Source organism: Hemicordylus capensis, chromosome 2, assembly GCF_027244095.1.
Source record: "Hemicordylus capensis ecotype Gifberg chromosome 2, rHemCap1.1.pri, whole genome shotgun sequence".
NCBI classification, from domain to species: Eukaryota; Metazoa; Chordata; class Lepidosauria; order Squamata; family Cordylidae; genus Hemicordylus; species Hemicordylus capensis.
In genome coordinates, this window is record NC_069658.1 from 273,672,748 (window position 1) to 273,691,990 (window position 19,243).

At 44.5% G+C, this 19,243-nt stretch overlaps 1 protein-coding gene across 6 annotated transcripts in view; it reads right to left on the reverse strand.

Moving 5' to 3' along the window:
* PRICKLE2 (prickle planar cell polarity protein 2) overlaps positions 1 to 19,243 on the reverse strand; it is a 365,950-nt gene that overhangs the window by 73,594 nt on the left and 273,113 nt on the right. The window contains exon 1 of one of the 6 annotated variants that reach the window (XM_053298871.1): positions 1,768 to 1,800. The exons of the other annotated variants lie outside the window; for them this stretch is intronic. Within the exon in view, the coding sequence (XP_053154846.1) occupies positions 1,768 to 1,785 (18 nt within the window). The 5' untranslated portion in view covers positions 1,786 to 1,800. Of the gene's footprint in view, positions 1 to 1,767; positions 1,801 to 19,243 lie in introns of those variants that run through there. 6 annotated transcript variants of the gene reach the window in all.

Genomic DNA, 19,243 nt, shown 5'->3' on the forward strand with positions numbered 1-19,243 from the left:
CATCACTGCCGGTCACAAAATTGAGGAACAGCAGCCTCTTAAATTATGTGCCAACCCACATCTACAGTTGGGCCTTCACCTCTCACATCACTGCTGTCTGCCAAATCAATAATACTCCTAACATCCTATCTGACCTTGAAACATGGCTTGAGGTCACAGCAGATCTGACAGCCAAGGAATGGGGTATGTACAATGAAAGGGAGCAGATGAGTGTCTCTGCAGTCTACAGGTCTATGATTCTGCTGTTTGGAGTTATGTACATGTTGTATTCACCAAAGGGATGTCATTAGAAACAGCTTTTCCATGGTGAGTGACTCTAGCCCTGGTGGTAACATTTAAATGTGCTTACCGAGGTGGGGGAGGGGGTCATCATGATCTCTTTAGCAGTCTCCATACCTGTGGCAGAATTAGGAACAGCTTTGCTCTAAGGTATATCAGAAACCTACCAAATATCCTACCAATTGAACCTCCACATGCCTTTAAGTCACTAGATAGGGTCCTGCATTGAGTGCCATCCCTGGCTTGATACTGGTGGCTATAGGCCACCTCCAGGCTCAGAGGCAATATGCCTCTAAATACCAATTGCAGGGGAGCAACAGCAGGAGAGAGGGCATGCCCTCCCCTCTTGCCTCTAGGCTTCTCAGAGGCATCTGGTGGGCCACTGTGCGAAACAGGATGCCAGACTAGATAGGCTTTGGGCCTGATCCACAGGGATGTTTTTATGTTAGGCTGGTTGCAGCAAGAAGGAGGGCATCCTCAGTGGTGCCACTCTTGATTCAGAACTCCCTTTCTAGATAGGCAGGCCTACTCTGTTTTGGTTTTTAAGAGGTCACATTGTTCCAGAGCATTTGGGAGAAATGTACATTTTATTTGACTTCAGTGATGTTTTATTGGAACCTGCTGCTGCTATGAACTTGCAATTGTTATTAATGCTGGGCTTTTAAAAAAACTTGTAATGGGTTTTATTGTATTAGAATGGATCTGATTGTTTTAATTTTTGTCACCTGCCCTGAGGCTTCTTTGAAAGATGTGGCGGAATATAAATTGAGTAAATAAATAATAAAAATAAAACTTGCAGGGATGTGCAGGATATCAATAAGAGAGCAACAATACCTATGGTAAGCATTTTTAAACCTTGTGGCTGGGAATGGGATGGGGGTGGGGTAACTTCTAAACCTCACTGGCAGAGGTCAAGGGAAACAAAACATGAGGTTTCTCACAACAGTCATAACTACATATGAAACTTCCTTATACAAAGTCAGACCATTGGTCCATCTAGAGCAGTATCATTTATACCGATTTGCAGTAGGTTTTCCAGAGTCATTCCCATCCCTACCCAAGGATGCACGGATTGAAATTGGATTCTTCTGTATGCAAAGCATTTGCTCCTCCACTGAACTACAACCCCTTCCCTGTCCCAGGAGAGAGTCTCATCACATCACAGGGTGACTGCCCCTCATTAAAGCCAGTCTCTTGCACAGCTACAAAATGTTCTCCCAATGATGCTGAAGGGTCCCACCATGGATCATTTGCATGGATCATAGAGAAGGACACTTTCAATGAAGCATCAAAAACTGTGAAGAAATGAAAAGGAAGGCTATACAAGAATCCATAACACTTCCCACCCTGTCATAATGTTGTTTTTCTTGCACCAACTACCAGTTAGTGCAAACAAAGACAGTGAAAAGAACCAGGCAGTTCCATCTTGGAAATCTTAAAAACAACTAGCTAAATGATAGTTACTAACAAAATATCTATGGCACTTACTTTGCATTTATAACGCATTGTTCACCAGATTCCTGAACAGGTTGTTCATTAAGCTGACCACGCTGGAAGAAATATATCCAATTTAAGGAAGGAGGGCTAACTGAAGTAGTGCTTGCCTCATGTAGCATAGAGTTAAGCTGACTGAAGTCTTAAGCCAAGTCCTAGGTTATTCCCCTTCTCCTCCATGGTCATCAGGTGGTTTCTGAATGGTTACATTTCCCATTACTGCCCTTGTTGATAGAGAACTGCTTCCTTGCTCTGTAGATCCAGCGCTCATTTCTGCTACTGAGCATCTAAGCCCATTGTGTCCTTGAAACCATGTGAATCCAAAAGTAATTTATTCTTGACTGGCTGCTAAATTATGTCATTCTGACCCCCTAATGAGCTGTAAGGACGCAGAGCACAGAGAGGAGGAGATAACAAGTATGAATGGCAATCAGGTTATCCAGTGAATATGTATTTGTTTCCCAGCCACCACACAGAGAAATCTGTGCAGAATGCTTGTGAGCATTTCCTCTGGGAAGTTTTCCATTTGACGTTGGGAGACCTGCTGGAGCTATCTCCCATCAGATTAGAAAATAGCTCTATGGGGATGGGCAAATGAGTTTGGAAAACTAAACCTAACCAAAGACAAAGAAAGCAGGTTCTGACCTGTACTGCATCACCTGAAACGAACTAGGGATGGTTAAGAAGATTTTGATCAGTTCCGACAAATGTTCCATATAGGTAATCCACAAAAGTCTCTCTCTCTCTCTCTCTCTCTCTCTCTCTCTCTCTCTCTCTCTCTCTCTCTCTCTCACACACACACACACACACACACACACACACACAGTCTTCTCCCTATTTTCCTTGCAAAGTAGATAAGTCCTTGAGGTTATTAAGTAATTTCCTGATGTTTTTGCTTGTATCAGCCCTCAGAATCAACACACATCCCACATGGTTGACTGCAAACGTGGATGCCTAACCAAGAAAAAAATCCCATTGCTCCTACACGAAAGCGTATGCTATGAAAATGCTCCCACAGGTCACTTCCATAACCAATATAATCATCCAGAAACAATTTTTACATGTTACCTTCTTCTAGTAGGGAGCAATGTCTACTCCTATGTGATGGGTTTTTTGACATCCAAGGACTTCCTCCATAAAGCCAGATGCTCTAGGCGCCTGGCTCTGTGTCTGCTTGGGCTGCATGAAGAACGAGCACACACACAACCCTAGACCTGGGGTCAAAGTCACACTTGTGCCCTCTAACCTAGGTAAAAGCCCAGGTTAAAAACTCAGGCTTTCAGGGAGGCAGCGCCAGGATTGGCCCCGATGAATTGTGGCTGGGGATGCTGGGAGTTGTAGTTCAGCAACATCTGGTGGACCCCACATTGAGAACCACTGTCTTAGAAGACAGGTGTTAGTTGTGAACATGCTGTAAAAACATTGCACAAAAAGGTTCTGGGACTGCAGTCCTAAACTGAGATGTATGCTCTACTGAAGTAAGTGGGGTTTCAACTTCTGAGCAAAAACACTTAACTTTTCGGGAGTAAGGTTCCTCTGTACAGTACTTTCACATTATGTGCTTGGAATAAGGCACACTTATTTTAAGTACATCTCTACACGTTGAATGCTATTCTAGCACAGTGTTATAGGTGACTACACAGCTATAGATGCTTAGGTGCCAATCCAGTGGGATCTTTCTATACAGTCCTCACAAAGTGCAGATGGATTTGTCCAATGCTCATTCTGAAACTCATTCTAGCTTGTAAAAAGAGGATCTCATATCTGACAGCGAGAGAAAGAAAGCCTGAAAAGAAATGGCTTGTTAACCACAGGATAGTCTGTTCTGAAACTGATTATGCCAAGACATCAACACAAAAGATCTCAGTATGATCCTACAGTTAAAAAAGGATAACAGAAAATATCTTTAGCTATTTTGTTGGTTTTTTTCTAGACAGACCCTAAAAGGTTTCATATGAATCTATATAGTGAAGACAGAACTTGGATAAATTAGTCTGGGAGATGTGTCTGTTCTCTAGACAGAAAAGGTCTAGAGAAGTCTAGAGAAAAGAAGACAGAGGACCGGGTCTCACGATCAGTGAGACCCAGTTTTAACGGGTGAGCAGGAAAAGCGGGCTAAGCCCGCTTTCCCTGCTCACGAGCGGGCAGGGAGCCCTGGGTGGCTGGATCAGCCGCCCACACGATGGCCGGCACTGAGACGGAGCTGGCGGGGGCTGGGGAGCTTGGGGGCCACGCGGCCCCCGGAAGCCCCAGTATGCCCTGCGTGAGCGTGCAGGGCATACTGGGGAGACCCCGAGCCAGGAGGCTCCTTTTAAGCCTCCCGGCCAGTGGGCCAACTCGCGAGTAGCCACGCCATGAGCTGCGCCATGGCTACTCACAAGCAGATAGCGCAGGTTTGCGGAGCACTCGCTCCGCAAACCCGGGCTAAGGGGAGGGCTACAGGAGCGGGTTAGCCGCTCCAGAACCACCGGGCTCGGCTGTGAGCCCGGTGGTTCTTACGATCACAAAAATCAGGCTAGGATTCTCCTAGCCAGATTTTTGTAATCATAAGAATAGCCCCAGAAAAAGAGCTGTCTCATTCTCTCTCCTGACTCTCCCAAAGGTCAGTAAAGGACAGGCACGAGGGATCAGGATGATGCCAAAGTCCCCAACAAGATCTTGTGGAATGGCTCTCACTTAAGCTGGGCAATAGACCCGCTTCAAAGTAGTGGCTAAGAGGCGAACTGGAAAGCATACCATTCAGTTCCTTTAATGGAGACATAAGAAGAGTCCTGCTGGATCAGACTAAGAACCCATGTAGTCCAGCATCTTGTTTTCCACAGTGGCCAACCAGATGCCTCAAGATGACCTACAAGCAGGACATGAAGATCTTAGTTTTCTTCTGTTGTTGCTCCCCAGCAACTAGTACTGACTGGCATACTGCTTCTGAAGATGAAGGTTCCATAAAATCATCAGGGCTAACAGTTGCTGACAGACAGACTGATCCATCCTCCATCAGTTTATCTAATCCCCCTTTAAAGACATCTAAATTCAAGGGCTATCACCAATTGTGTGTCTCAGCCATGACTATGTGATCACTATGTGATCTTAATCTATCTCACTATGTGATCTTAATCTATCACTATGTGATAGATTATGTGATCTTAATCTATGTGATCTTAATCTATCTCCCGAAGAGGAGGATAAAAGCTATAATCCACTTTACAGGACTATTGTAAGGATTACTAAAACCCAGTTTGGTCACATACAAAGCTGGTGCTCCATTTCACATAGTGGAAGACCAGTCACATACCATATCCCTTTGCCATGCAACTAAAGTAACCCGTAATGCAGGCACTCCACTTAAAGGCCTCTATCTGCAATGGTCTGGTCTGCAGGATGTTTTCCCCTGTTAAGGTTATGAGGAGCACAGGTCTCTGCCCATGTCAGTTGTTATGATCTGTGCATTTGGCAGCCATATTCATCAGCAAATCAAACACTTGTGCACTTTTTGTCCTTCCCCACCACTACAGGTGAGCCACTCACCTTGAAAAGGACAGTGTGAATGTTGTTCATTCTAGGGGCATGTGTGGACCAAAGGTTTGTGGTTCAGTCCAAATTCAGATGGAACCACTGGTTCATGAACTGGTTCAGTCCAGTTCAGCCCAACCAGTTTAAGGGCCAGGGAGAGCAGCACGGGGCGGGGGGTGGTTGGTGGTGAGAGACAACTTTAATCCTCATCGGCTATCATGGGGTATTTTTGTGCCCTTAGAGGCTCAAAACGTTAATTAATTGTTGGTTCTTAATTCTAAAATCCTGTCCATGTAGGACATTGTCAGTGACACCCCAGTAAGCAAAACCTGCAAAGAGCAGGTCATTACCATAAATGGGTTTGCTCCATGATTTTTAAAAAAATAAATACATGCTGGGGTACAAGTGTTACCTGTTAGGGGTACAATGGCACCTCTGAGTTAGCTGACTTGAAAAACACCCACAGAGGCTATTCACATGTGCGGAGGAAAGGAAACCAGTCTAAGGGAGCCCAGCCTGGTTCCCCCCACACGTGTGAACCCCTGGGAGCCACGTGGCTCCTGGTGATTAGCCCGCTTAATTACGCCCCCCCCCTTAAATGAGGTTACCGGAGTGAGTGCTCCACTACCCCTGTTTTGGCAATCATGAGTCACCGCAGCATGGCTCCGCACCGTGGTGACTCACAAGTAGACCCCCAACCAGGAGGCTACAGCAAGCATCCTGTAGTCTCCCCAGAATGCCCCATGCACTCACGCAGGGCATACTGGGACTTCCGGGGGCTGGGTGGCTTCTGATCCCCGCCACCCCGACTGACTCCGTGATGGAGCTGGTAATCGTGTGGATGGCTGGAGCTCCCTGCTCATCTGCGGGGAGAGCAGGTTAAGCCTGCTCTCTTCACAGAGCCCAGTTAGGCTCTACACATGGATCATGTGCAGAGCCTCACTATCCTAGTGAAATATATTCTTCTAGAACTTGGTTTGCCTCTGAAAGTTTTTTTGGTTGACTTATGGGTCAGGATGCATCTAAGTTCACCATTACGGCAACTATGGAACAATCTCACCTAGCAATGACTACCCCTTAACACCCAACGGTGTTATCTGACCCCTGTGTTACCCCTGGACACAGAAAAAAGTCACTATCACCTGTTCTCAAGAAAAAGGAACCTCTTCTTGACCTTCTGTCTCAAGAATGCCAAGTCATTGTACTTTTGATCTTTTGAAATAAGAAGTCCCATATCAGCCAGCTATCATTGCCTCTTTCCTACCAGCAAGGACAGAAAAGCAAGTAAGCTTGAAGACAAACAAGAAAACAGGAGGAGCAGGAGAGTAAAGCATAATGGATGCTCTTTCAGCAGTAAGTACTTCTGTGTACTTCTCTGCCATAGTTGCCAAGGCTGGTTAATGTGGGGTTCAGAGTTACCCCACACCAACAACAACGCTTGCATTTTCATGATATCCGGTGAAGGTTAAAAGTAAATAAGCAGGTCCTTACTGGTGCTCCTGGTGCACCAGGCAGGTTTCTTTTGCAGTGGTGCTCTCCCCAACAGCCCACGCACAGTGGCTGTGTGGCTCCAGCACTCACTTGGCCTCCGCGCATGCGCTGAACCGGCTCGCAGTCAGGCCAGACTGGACCAAACCAGTTCTCAGACCAGCAGTTCAATAAAATTTGGACCGAACCACGAATGCTTGGTCCCTGCACACCTTTAGTTTATTCATTGAATGATTGTTCAGTGCTTAATTGTTTTAAAAATGCGTTGTGGAAGGGGAAAATAAATGGTCCTAGTGGCATCACAGGGATTAGCCAATCAGCAACCCCCACAGTCTTGTTTAGAAACAGGAAGGAAGAACTGATTTCCCTGAGGTCAATCCAAAGGGAAGACTGTCCATATATATGTGAGTGCAATCTCCCAGAAAGTTTACCGCTGAAGTTAGATCGGCCTGTATGAAGTTTAGATCAACCATTCCATGCATTTATAAATAACACTACTTAGTATTTATATAGTGCTGCTCCTAAGTGCCCACAGCACTTAACATACATAATCTCAGCAACCTATTCTGCACAACCATGTAAATTAAGCAAGTATATGTCAGGGTTTTGGAGAGATACCTTTATAATGTAATCCACACTACAGATCACCAGACACAAACGCCAATGAGTACAATGAGTGACACGATGCAAAGGTTTTGCAAGGTAGAATATCAACATGTTGGCAAGAATAAACAGAATTGTTAAATCAGGTCTAATCTTGCATAAAATCAGATCCGGGAGAATCTTCCAGTCTTCCACAAACAGAAATGACTGATTTTACAAATTAGTCACAGCAAAGCAGGACAAACCTATATTGATCTCTCTACCTCCTTCCCCCCCAAATACTTGTTTCTCATTTTTCCCAGAGAGAGAGGAGCAGTTCAAACAACATGGAGTTAAATGGAGACATCACCAGCAAGAAGGTAATAAGCATGTTGGAAATTAACAGTTCCTCCAAGCACAAAAAGGGGGGGGGGAGTGGTGGGGGGAGAGAAGCCTTGTAAAATGAAACAAGGAGAAGATTCCCTTTCAAGCTGAGCCAACTTTATTCAAAGGAATTGAGGGAAATAATTACATTAGCCCACAATGCATGTAAGTTCTTCATCAGCCTTGTTTAGTATTTCTGTTGTTTTTCTCCTCCCCTTGAATTTCAAAGTGCTTCAGTTTCTAAAACCAAAGCTGTACGTTCTTTAGAGACTACGAAAATCCGCCCCCCCATCCCCCCAAGAAGAGACATCCACAGGCAGGGAGGGAACAGTGGAGTCTGCCTTGAACTATCCTGTTAGGAGAATACATAGTCCTTTTTCCCTCTCCCTCATTTCACCTTTGTACTTGGTTCAGTGTCTGCAAATGCAAGAGCTGTTGTTTAGAAGATGGTAACCTTTTCCAAATGTGATTCCGCATTCTGAACCTATTTGCTCTTCAAGCTAGTCTGTTTTTCTTTTGCAGATGTCCATCTTCAGGTATGGCTGTTCAAAAGTACCAAAACACAAGTCCTGCTTGAGTATCAGGCTGTTGCCACATCTATATTCCAAACATAATTATAGTATACAGAAATTAATCCACAGGGACATATTTCATATCTTTTTACTAAACTGGGATGACTTTCATCCCTTGATTCTGCACTCATGATGATAGTTAGTGTAGACATGTAGGTAAAGCAAGTGGGCCTCTTGGGCACCTACTTTACACAAGCGGGTGATCACATCGTTGAATGCTCTCTATAGAAGAATAGAATATTAGAGCTGAAAGGGGCCTTGGAGGGTTTACATAATAGCAATAGCAATAGCAATAGCACTTACATTTATATACCGCTCTATAGCCGGAGCTCTCTAAGCGGTTTACAATGATTTTTAGCATATTGCCCCCAACATTCTGGGTACTCATTTTACCGACCTCGGAAGGATGGAAGGCTGAGTCAATCTTGAGCCCCTGGTCAGGATTGAACTTGTAACCTTCTGGTTACAGGGTGGCAGTTTTACCACTGCGCCACCAGGGGCAGTGTGTTATGTGTTCACCATAAGAACACAGCCCTGCTGGATCAGGTCCAATGCCCATCTAGTCCAGCATCTTGTTTCACACAGTGAGGCCCACCTGATGCCTCTGGGAAGCCCACAGGCAAGGGCTCAGGGCATCAGTGTTCTTTCACTTTTTTTTTCATCTGTGTGCAGAATGAATTTTGTTCTGGGTGGCAGGATCAAGGCAGTGTGTGCGCATGTGCCTTCAGAGAGGGGCCTTCCTGAGCGGAATCTAAATTTAACTGAGTGGACATCAAAAATTGTGTGAGTGCAAGCACCTGCGCATGCTTTAGAGGGAACCCTGGAGGGCAAGCCCTCTGTCCTGCTGTTGTTCCCCCTGCCACTGGCATTCAGAGGCCTCTTGCCTCTGGAGGTGGCCACCAACCAGCAGCCACTGATAGACCTGTCCTCTATAAATTTGTCTAAGCCTGTCTTAAAGCCATCCAGGCTCATGGCTGTCACCACATTCTGTGGCAGAGAATTTCATAGCTTAATTATGCATTATGCGGGGGGAGCTTCCTTTTGTCGGTCCTAAATTTCCTGGCCATCAGTTTCATGGGATTACCCCTGGTGAAAACTAGTTATGAGAGAGGGAGAAAAATTCCTCTCTCTCTCCACACCATGCATAATTTGATAGACCTCTATCATGTCTCCCCTTAGTCATCTTTTTCCTAACCTCGTAAACCCCAGGTGTTGTAGCCTTGCCTCGTAAGGCCTTCTAGGAACATAGGAAGCTCCCTTATACTGAATCAGAGCATTGGTCCATCTAGCTCAGTAATGTCTACACAGACTGGCAGCAGCTCTCCAAAGTTTCAGGCAGGAGTCTTTTCCAACCCTACCTGGAGATGCTGCCAGGGATTGAATCTAGGACCTTCTCATGTAAAGCAGATGCTCTACCACTACAGCCCTATTCCTAACTCCTGCTCAGTACAGGAAACTGCTACCGTGTTCTGACAGAGTCCCAAAATATTAGAGTTTGGAAAGCTTCCAGTATTGTCAGAAATGCCCTACATGTGGCAAACTATATCAGAAATAACTTTCTCTTGCTACCTGATGGGCCAGTTTTCAACATGCAGGCGATTTTTATTTTTAGATGGGCACATGTCCAAACATGCATGTCACTCCTGGCATACCACATGCCTTTTCTAAACATGAAGATCAGCTGCACCCCCCATCCACGACCATGGATAAAGCAAAGTGAGGGAGCGGGAGGGGGCATGTTAAATGGTAATTAATCTGTTAGGCAATGGTTAGTGTGCTCCAGAAGACAAAGAATCAGAATTGAACCTAGCTGTATGATGAGCACAATCTATGGGTTGGAATGATAATTTGCCAGCTAAAGGGAGCCATCATTATCCACTTTACAGTGCAGTCCTAAACATGTTTATTCAGAGTCTAGTTGTGTTCAGTACTAAATAGTGTGTTAGAAATTGTAGCTTTAGTGACTGTGAATACAGAAAGTGGTACGTCCTTCAAATTAAGGGTATGATGAAGAAAGTGGTCGTGACTCTTGCACATGTTTAGAAGCACTCATCCTCAAAGGCAGAGTCCTTGCACAAAAGAGGATTCCGGGACTGAACTCTCTTACTGATCCAATGAACTGTATTTGCCCATGGCATTCTTGCAATTAAATGTGATTGGTGTTTTTTGTGCCATACTAAGTTGCCAGGGGGTTAACCATTTTGTGGTAATGAAGGTTCTGCCCTGGGTGATGAATGTGCTATCTCTGTACATAAACCTCACAATGAGGCACTATATTCACCTTAAGCCTCCCTTATAGGGTATGAAAGGCAGCATAAAGGAGTGTATTCAAATGACATACAGTAATTATGTAGATAAATAAGGAAATGCCTGATTCAGTTACCAAGTTTCTCCAAACAAAGGGAAAACTAGATTTGCTGGGAGCTGGAACCCAGGACAGACTGTAATGAACCCGAAACTTGCTACCAGACAGACACCGCCAATGCTTCCAATTAGAGCAATAAAATCATTGCTCTTTAGTGACACATATAGATGGCCCATTAATTGACACACATTATCCAAATCTAGAGAGGACACAAGTCCAATTATCTGTAATTGCTCTCATGCACAGTTGCATAGCTGACACTATATGCTACTCTCCTGTCTGTTACTAAAAGGGGGCAGGACAGATGACAACTCCTAAGGGATTGGGGTTTGCCACCTGGGTTTGCCATTGGCTCCAAAAGGCACTGTGGTTTAAAAAAAAAATCTGTATAATGAGAGATTGAGCGCCTAAGCTTGTTCAATAGCATGGTTAAGCATTTGGCTGCTGTAATGATTGGCACCACATGGTTACCGTGATGACTAGAGCAATTACTCCAGTAAACAAAAATCAAACGAGAATAGGGGATGGGGCCATCGCTCGGTAGAAGAGCACCTGCCTTGCATGCAGAAGATCTCAGGTTCAATCTTTGGCATCTCCAGGAAGGGAGAGCCTCCCTCCAGGCAGGGAAAGCCCTGGAGAGCAACTGCCAGTCAGTGCAGACAATACTGAACGGGATGGACCAATGGTCTGACTTGGTTCAGGTGGCCAGCTTCCTATCTTCCATTACTATGTTCCACCCCCAAACATGCAGGGAAACTACAGAGAAGTACATCCTTTCAAATACAATAGGGAAGAAAACATTCTGGTTAAAGGAATAACTAATTCACCCTAAAGTGATCTAATGTATTATTATTAAATTGCCCCTAACAACTGTGCAATGTAGCTGGCCATATACAGTAGCAGTATATGATTTCTTATCTTATGCTCATGATCTCACCATATAGGATGGTTTTTATTGATTCTTGAAAAGCATGCAGAATTGTGAGACTTCCAGCTTTAATTTATATTGGGAAAATATCAAGTTTCTGGCCCTCAGGATTGTGAGGAAAGCACATAATTTCCAAACATAGCAATTTGCTGAAGTTTTAGAGAAAATGTGTACAGTATTTTTGTTGGCTTCACCAGATCTACTTTGTTCTGTAGCATCTTTAATAGTTTTATTAAACTATTTTATTAATAGTTCCTGACAGATTACACCCATGGGGAGATACTGTACAGATAACAAAAACAATACAAATTCTTGAGATTGTAGCATGTGTTTCCAGGAACCAACTTCAGGGTATTATTTTGCTATATAATCAGATGCTGATGCTGCAAATATTAATGTTAATAGGCAGGCTTCATCTTAAGTACACAAGCCATTCCATGGATTTCAGAGGTCAAGTGATGAAATGTAAAGATGACAGACTCAAAGGCTTTTGTGAGGTACAACCATCATCCTATGAAACTATATATGATACAAAAGATCCATCTGTAGAAAGAGTGTTAACAGCCATTAATAAACTGAAAACTCTCACATGGAACAGCTGTGGGGAGATTATGGGTGAAGAACCTATGACAACTCAGTGGTCTTGATTTGCAGCTGGATTCCAGGGGTTATTGGGGGGGGGGGTAGTGGAAACTGACCATTGCTTTTGTGCCTCCTGCTTTATTTTTACTGTTTGCTATCGACCCAGGCCACGCAGGGTCCCACTGCTCAGGTGCAGCCTCCTCCAAAATGGCCATCGCACTGGGGAACAGGACCAGAAAGAGTGCCCCTAAAAGGATGTCCAGTGGGGGGAGGGGAACCCCCCACCACTTCAGAGAAGCCCCCCGGAGGGGATAAGTTAAAAAGGGGATTTTTTTAAAAAAAGTTCAAACCCCCCCCTCCACCCCCGGTAACTAAACAGGAGGTGTTTGATGGGTGGCAAAACCAAACTGGCCCGGTCCAGGTCCAGTTCAAACTTGAACAGAACCGGGCCAGGTGGTTTTGTACACATCCCTAATTACAAATGCTCATCCCCAGGAATAGTAGTACTAAAAGGTATGTGGATATAGCATTCAGGTGCTGCTTTACACAGAACGACCAGTCAACGCATGGTGACCAAAGTCTGTACATCAACTGTAACATCAGAAACTGCGATGAACTTGGAACCAGTGAAACAAACAGAATAGAGAGCAGCCTAAGGATTTTGCTCCTAAAGCACAGGCCTCTCCATTTCACAAACACATCTGCGGTTGTTGAATTCTTACCCTTGCTGATTGACCCCCTTCGCTCCCAATGAATTTGTTATGTCGGCATGCCTAGCTGTTTATATAATGAGATGTGTGACTGTTCCAGCTGTGTGCGTGTGTGAAAGCCACTTGCGACTCCATCTCATGACCCTCCTGTGTGAGAGCTTAGAATGAACGTCTGATTTAGGAGGAAAGGCAGCAGCAGATGTTGAAAAGAAGTCTGAGGTTGTGCTGCCTCTTCTCTAACCCATCTAGTTAGAGCTCCCACAGAACTTAGAGAGGCCATGGTCTGACATCTTCCTGTCTCAAAAGGGCTTTCAGACTTCCTGTTCTAAAAAACAAACAAAACTTTTTTTCTTGCTTTGTTTTCTTACAAGGAATGATTAATTTTATTGGGGAAAAGAAACAATCTTTGTATGTCCAATCCAATTATTTTTTAATATTCACACCCGGCATATTTCAAATATAGGGAGGACAGTATGGTCAGTTGCTGCTCTTGTGAATATATGACCTGTAGGGCTGAACGAGGAACTGTATGTTCTGAAGATGAAGAACAGATTGGGGTGCTCATCAGCCATATTTCAGGTGGATTATACTTTATTTATTTAACAAATTTCTATACCGTCCAAAACTTACATCTCTGGGCGGTTCACAATCAAAACATTAAAACAATATAAAACTGTTAAAATGTTAAAAGTATTAAACTGTAAATCTAATTAAAAGCTTGAGTGAACAGACTTGTCTTGATTGACTTTTTAAAAGTTGTCAGAGATAGAAAAGCTCTTATTTCAACAGATGGCACATTCCAAAGCTTTAGGGCAGCAATGGAGAAGTCCTGTCCCTGAGTAGCCACCAGATGAGCCAGTGGCAACTGAAGACAAACCTCTCCAGATGATCTTAATAGGTGGTGGGAATCATGGTGAAGAAGATGTTATATTAAATGCCCTGGGCCTAACCTGTTTATAGGTTATAACCAGCACCTTGTATTTTGCCCAGAAACCTATCAGCAGCCAGTATAGCTCTTTCAATACAGGAGTTATATGGTCTCTCCGAGATGACACGGAGACCAACCTGGCTGCCACATTCTGTACCAATTGCCGTACAAAGGCAGCCCCACATAGAGCATATTGCAACAGTCAAGCCTGGAGGTTACCAGCATATGTACCACTGTTTTGAGGTCATTTATCTCAAGAAATTGTCGCAGCTGGTGTATAAGTCGAAGCTGATAGAAGGCACCTCTGGCCACCACCTCAACCTGGGAAAACAGAGAGAGGTTGGGATTCAGAAGCACCCCCAGACTTTGAACCTGTTCCTTCTAGGGAAGTGTGACCCCATCCAGAACAGGCAGCTCAAACTCATCTCCAGAGGTCCAACCTCTCACAGTAAGTACCTCCATCTTATCTGGATTAAACATTGGTTTGTTATCCCTCATCCAACCCATTACTGTCTCCAGGCAGTATCTCCAGGCAGTATTCAAACATTTAGGGTGGTTATGCCTTCTCCCGATGATGTTGACATGGAGAAATAGATTTGGGTGTCATCAGCATACTGATAACACCCTGTACCAAATCTCCTGATGATCTCTCCCAGCGGTTTCATGCAGATGTTAAACAACATTTGTAAACCGCCCAGAGACGTAAGTTTTGAGCAGTATAAAAATGTTTTAAGAAAGAAAGAAAGAAGAAAGAAAGAAAGAAAGAAATAAAGAAACAAACAAACAAACAAACAAACATCGGATACAATATGGAGCTCTGAGGAACACCATACAAAAGTTCAGATTTTGAAGAACAAGTCTCCAAGAGACATCTGGAACCCAAGAGGTAGGAGCGTAACCACTGCAAAGCAGTGCCTCCCACCCCCAACTCCCTCAGATGCTCCAGAAATATACTATGGTCAATAGTATTGAAAGCTGCAGAGAGATCCAAAAGAACCAACAGAGTCACTTTCCCTCTGTCAATTCCCAATTGGAGATCATCCGTCAGGTAGACCAAGGCAGTCTCCACCCCATGGCATGCCTGAAAGCCAGTTTGAAATGGGTCTAGATAATCAGTTTCCTCCAAGACTGCCTGATGTTGGGAGGCCACTGCCCTCTCAATCACCTTGCCCAACCACGGAAGGTTGGAGATATGCCTATAGTTGCTTAACTCTGAGGGATCCAACATAGGCTTCTTTAGAAGTCATCTAATAATTGCCTCAAGACAAGGCGGCATCCTGCTCTCTCTCAGAGAAGCATTTATAATCTCTACCAGGCCTTCTACAACAACCTTCTGCCAGACAGTATAAGTCATGCTGGGCAGGTGGTTGGCTGCAACATTCCAAGTAGCCTGTCCACATCCTCAGGAGTCATAAACTGGAACTAATCCAGCCTAACCACATAAGAAGAGTTGCTGGACACTTCCTCATCAGACACTGCAGTACTTGTGGGGTTTGCCTGAATACGAGAAATTTTGTCCATAAAAAACTCATTAAAAATGTCACAGTGGGTAACTGATGGTTCCAAATACTGATTCAGGAGAGGAGGGGCGCATACTAGCCCTCTCACAATCCTGGGCAACTCTGCCAGACGTGCGCTTGTGGACATAATACATGCAGAAAAGAAATGCTTCTTTGCCATACATATTGCCTGAACATAGATCTTCAAATGCGCTCTAAGTTGTAATCTGTCAGATCTGAGCCAAGTCTTTCTCCTCTTGCGCTCCAGTCATCTACCTTGTCGCTTCAGCCCCCCTAGCTCTTCCATGTACCAAGGGGCCAATTTTGAAGCGAGTCGGAGAGGACACTTAGAAGCTATCATGTCTTCTGTCCTGGTGAGCTTGTTTTTTCCAGTTATCCACCAGGACATCAATAGGATCACCAGCAGAGCCAACACAAAATCCCTTCAAGGCTTCTTGGAATCCTATTGGATCCAATAACTTTCTCGGGCAGACCATCCTAATAGGCCCCTCACCCCTGCGAAGGTGGAATGTGGTCATGAGTCCAACCTTAACCAGATGGTGGTTCGTCCATGACAATGGGGAAATCACAGGAGTCCCCACCCATGGAACACCACCTTGATCAGAGTGAATGACCAGATCAAGCATGTTGGCAAATGTAAGGTGATTGGGACGAAAAACCTCAACTTCAAGTATACGCTGATGGGATCTGAGCTGTCGGTGACTGGCCAGGAGAGGGATCTTGGGGTCATGGTGGACAGCTCATTGAAAGTGTCGACTCAATGTGTGGCAGCTGTGAAAAAGGCCAATTCCATGCTAGGGATCATTAGGAAGGGGATTGAAAATAGAACGGCTAATATTATAATGCCCTTATATAAAACTATGGTGCAGCCACACTTGGAGTACTGCGTACAATTCGAGTCACCACATCTAAAAAAAGACACCGTAGAACTGGAAAAGGTGCAGAAGAGGGCAACCAAGATGATCAAGGGCCTAGAGCACCATCCTTATGAAGCCAGACTATAGCACCTGGGGCTTTTTAGTTCAGAAAAAAGACAACTGTGGGGAGACATGATAGAGGTCTATAAAATCATGCATAGTGTGGAGAAAGTGGATAGAGAGAAATTCTTCTACCTCTCACATAACACTAGAACCAGGGGTCATCCTATGAAATTGATTGCCAGGAAATCTAGGACCAACAAATGGAAGTACTTTTTCACACAACACATAATCCACTTGTGGAATTCTCTGCCACAAGATGTGGTGACAGCCAACAATCTGGATGGCTTTAAGAGGGGTTTGGATAACTTCATGGAGGAGAGGTCTATCAATGGCTACTAGTTGGAGGGCTATAGGCCACCTCCAGCCTCAAAGGCAGGATGCCTCTGAGTACCAGTTGCAGGGGAGTGACAGCAGGAGAGAGGCCATGCCCTCAACTCCTGCCTGAGGCTCCCAGTGGCATCTGGTGGGCCACTGTGTTAAACAGGATGCTGGACTAGATGGGCCTTGGGCCTGATCCAGCAGGGCTGTTCGTATGTTCTCATGTTCCTACGTGATCTTATGTGATTATGCGTTGGTCCTGAGACCACTTGGGATAGGCCCAAGTTGTCATGGCCACTATGAACACTCCTGAGCTTCCTCGGACAAATTGGTCCCAAAGTGAACACTGAAGTCCCCCACCACTACAAGCCTGGGAGACTCTGATGCCAAACCCAAGACCAAGTCCGTGAGCTCAGTTAGGGATTCTGTTGGGCAGCGAGGTGATCAGTACACTAACAGAAGTCTTAGTCTATCCCTGGTTCCCAAACTTAAGTACACACATTCCATATGGTCTGACACTTTGACAGGGATCCTGGTAACAGAGATATTATTCTTATAGACCTTGTTGCTCACTTGTTGCCTAAACAGACTAGATTTGAGAAAGAGCAAACATCACCCTAATCATTCTGATGAAAGCTGGTATGTCCAGCATCTCCAGAAGGACCATGTATGTGGAAGGTCTGAAATGTGAAAGACCTGAAAATCAACTACTAAGGTCATTCTCATGACCAGCCAAAGCAGGATAGGAGTGGGGAATCCTGGGTAGAGAGGCTTGTGAGAAGGCACAATATCCACACCCACCCTGCTGCTCCAAGCAGGGCTAATCAACATTTTAACTTTGGAGTTGACCAAGGTAAGAGGGGGGAAAGCCCCAACTTACCTCAAAGCCCTGATCGTCTGTCCAGCCAGGGCTGTTTGCAGCAGCTCCCAGCAGCCTGGCTCACTTCCAAATATGGAGTGCTGCCTATAGAGTGGCCAGGAAGCCAGGATGTCAGCAGCCTTTATGCTGCCTGCGCAATATCCCTGCTAAATGGGCAAAGAGGCACCTTTTACCATGGTGATTCTCTTTATTTAGCAGGGAGAGAGTAACTGGCCCTATCCTATCCACCCCCAGCACAGTACCTCCAGCGGCTGTTGCTGGTGTCTATCTGATGTTGCTTTTTAGATTGTGAGCCCTTTGGGGACAGGGAGCCATCTTATTTCTTTATTATTTCTCTGTGTAAACCACTCTGAGCCATTATTGGAAGGGTGGTATAGAAATCAAATTAATAATAATAATCATTATCATCATCTGCCACACAATACACCAGATATAACTGTAGTCGAGAAGAAAGAAAAACAAGTTAAAATAATCAACATAGCAATACCAGGGGATAGCAGAATAGAAGAAAAAGAAATAGAAAAAATCACACAATACAAAGATCTACAAATTGAAATGGAAAGTCTGTGGCAAAAGAAGACCAACATAATCCCAGTGGTCATTGGCACCCTAGGTGCAATTCCAAAACAACTTGAAGAACACCTCAACACCATAGAGGTCACAGAAATCACCATCAGCCAATTACAAAAAGCAACTTTACTGGGAACAGCCTATATTCTGCGATGATATCTATAATAACAGCAACAACATTGATAATAAAATTCAGCCATCCAGAGTCCTTGGGAAGGACTCGATGTCTGGATAAAACAAACCAGTTAATAACACCTGTCTGACTTTGTAAACAACATAATACATTGTGGTAAACTGAGGACTTCCTCCTCCAAGTCCCTGCTGCAGAGATTTCTGCTGTGCTGATCATGTGGGTGTGCAGTGCGGTGGAGCCCATGTGTGGAAAGGTAGGTATAGTCCTCCTCTCCCTGGCCCCAGGAATTTTGGCTGTGTGAACAACCTTACTGTGAGTTTTATGCCTTTCATCAGCCCTTTCAAACCTACTCTTTGTTCTACATCTTCTTTCTTAAACTTATGTCAATGTCTGTGTCCAAACAGACAACGTTCATTAGTAAATTCAGGTCTGCTACCTATTATAGTTGAATATAAATATATAGTTAGAAGAATATCTGCTGAAGTCAGAAAAGTTCTCCTTAAGGAAAGAATTTACACTGGCTAGGTTTCAACTGAGGCCATCTTCAGTAAACGAGGGGAGATTTTGTAAGATCCCATATAAATCTCACGTCTGTTACTGTGGTAATAACTTGTAAGGATCTTCCTCACTATTTGTTTTACTGACACAGAATGTGATGGGGAAATATCTCCCTGGTATACTGAAGAACTGAAAATACTGGTCTGCCTTTCAAAAACCAAAATGTTTATTTGTCACCAGTAATATAGAGGTAATTTGCAAAGTGACTTTATTTGTTCTGGCTTTAGCAAAACCGCATGTCCAAATTGAGACAATTTTTAGAATCCAAACAAAGCAGAAAAGCAATGTGATGTGGCACTGGATTTCTGAATGTTAAGTAAAAACACTGGCTGACAATCCACGCAGCAGAATGTCGGCATTAGGGACCTGCCATGACTGCGCAACATGAACGGAAGCCCTGACAGTGGTGTGGCAGGGCAGCTGCAGAACGACTTAAAAAAGCTTCCGGGCAGTAGTGCTGTG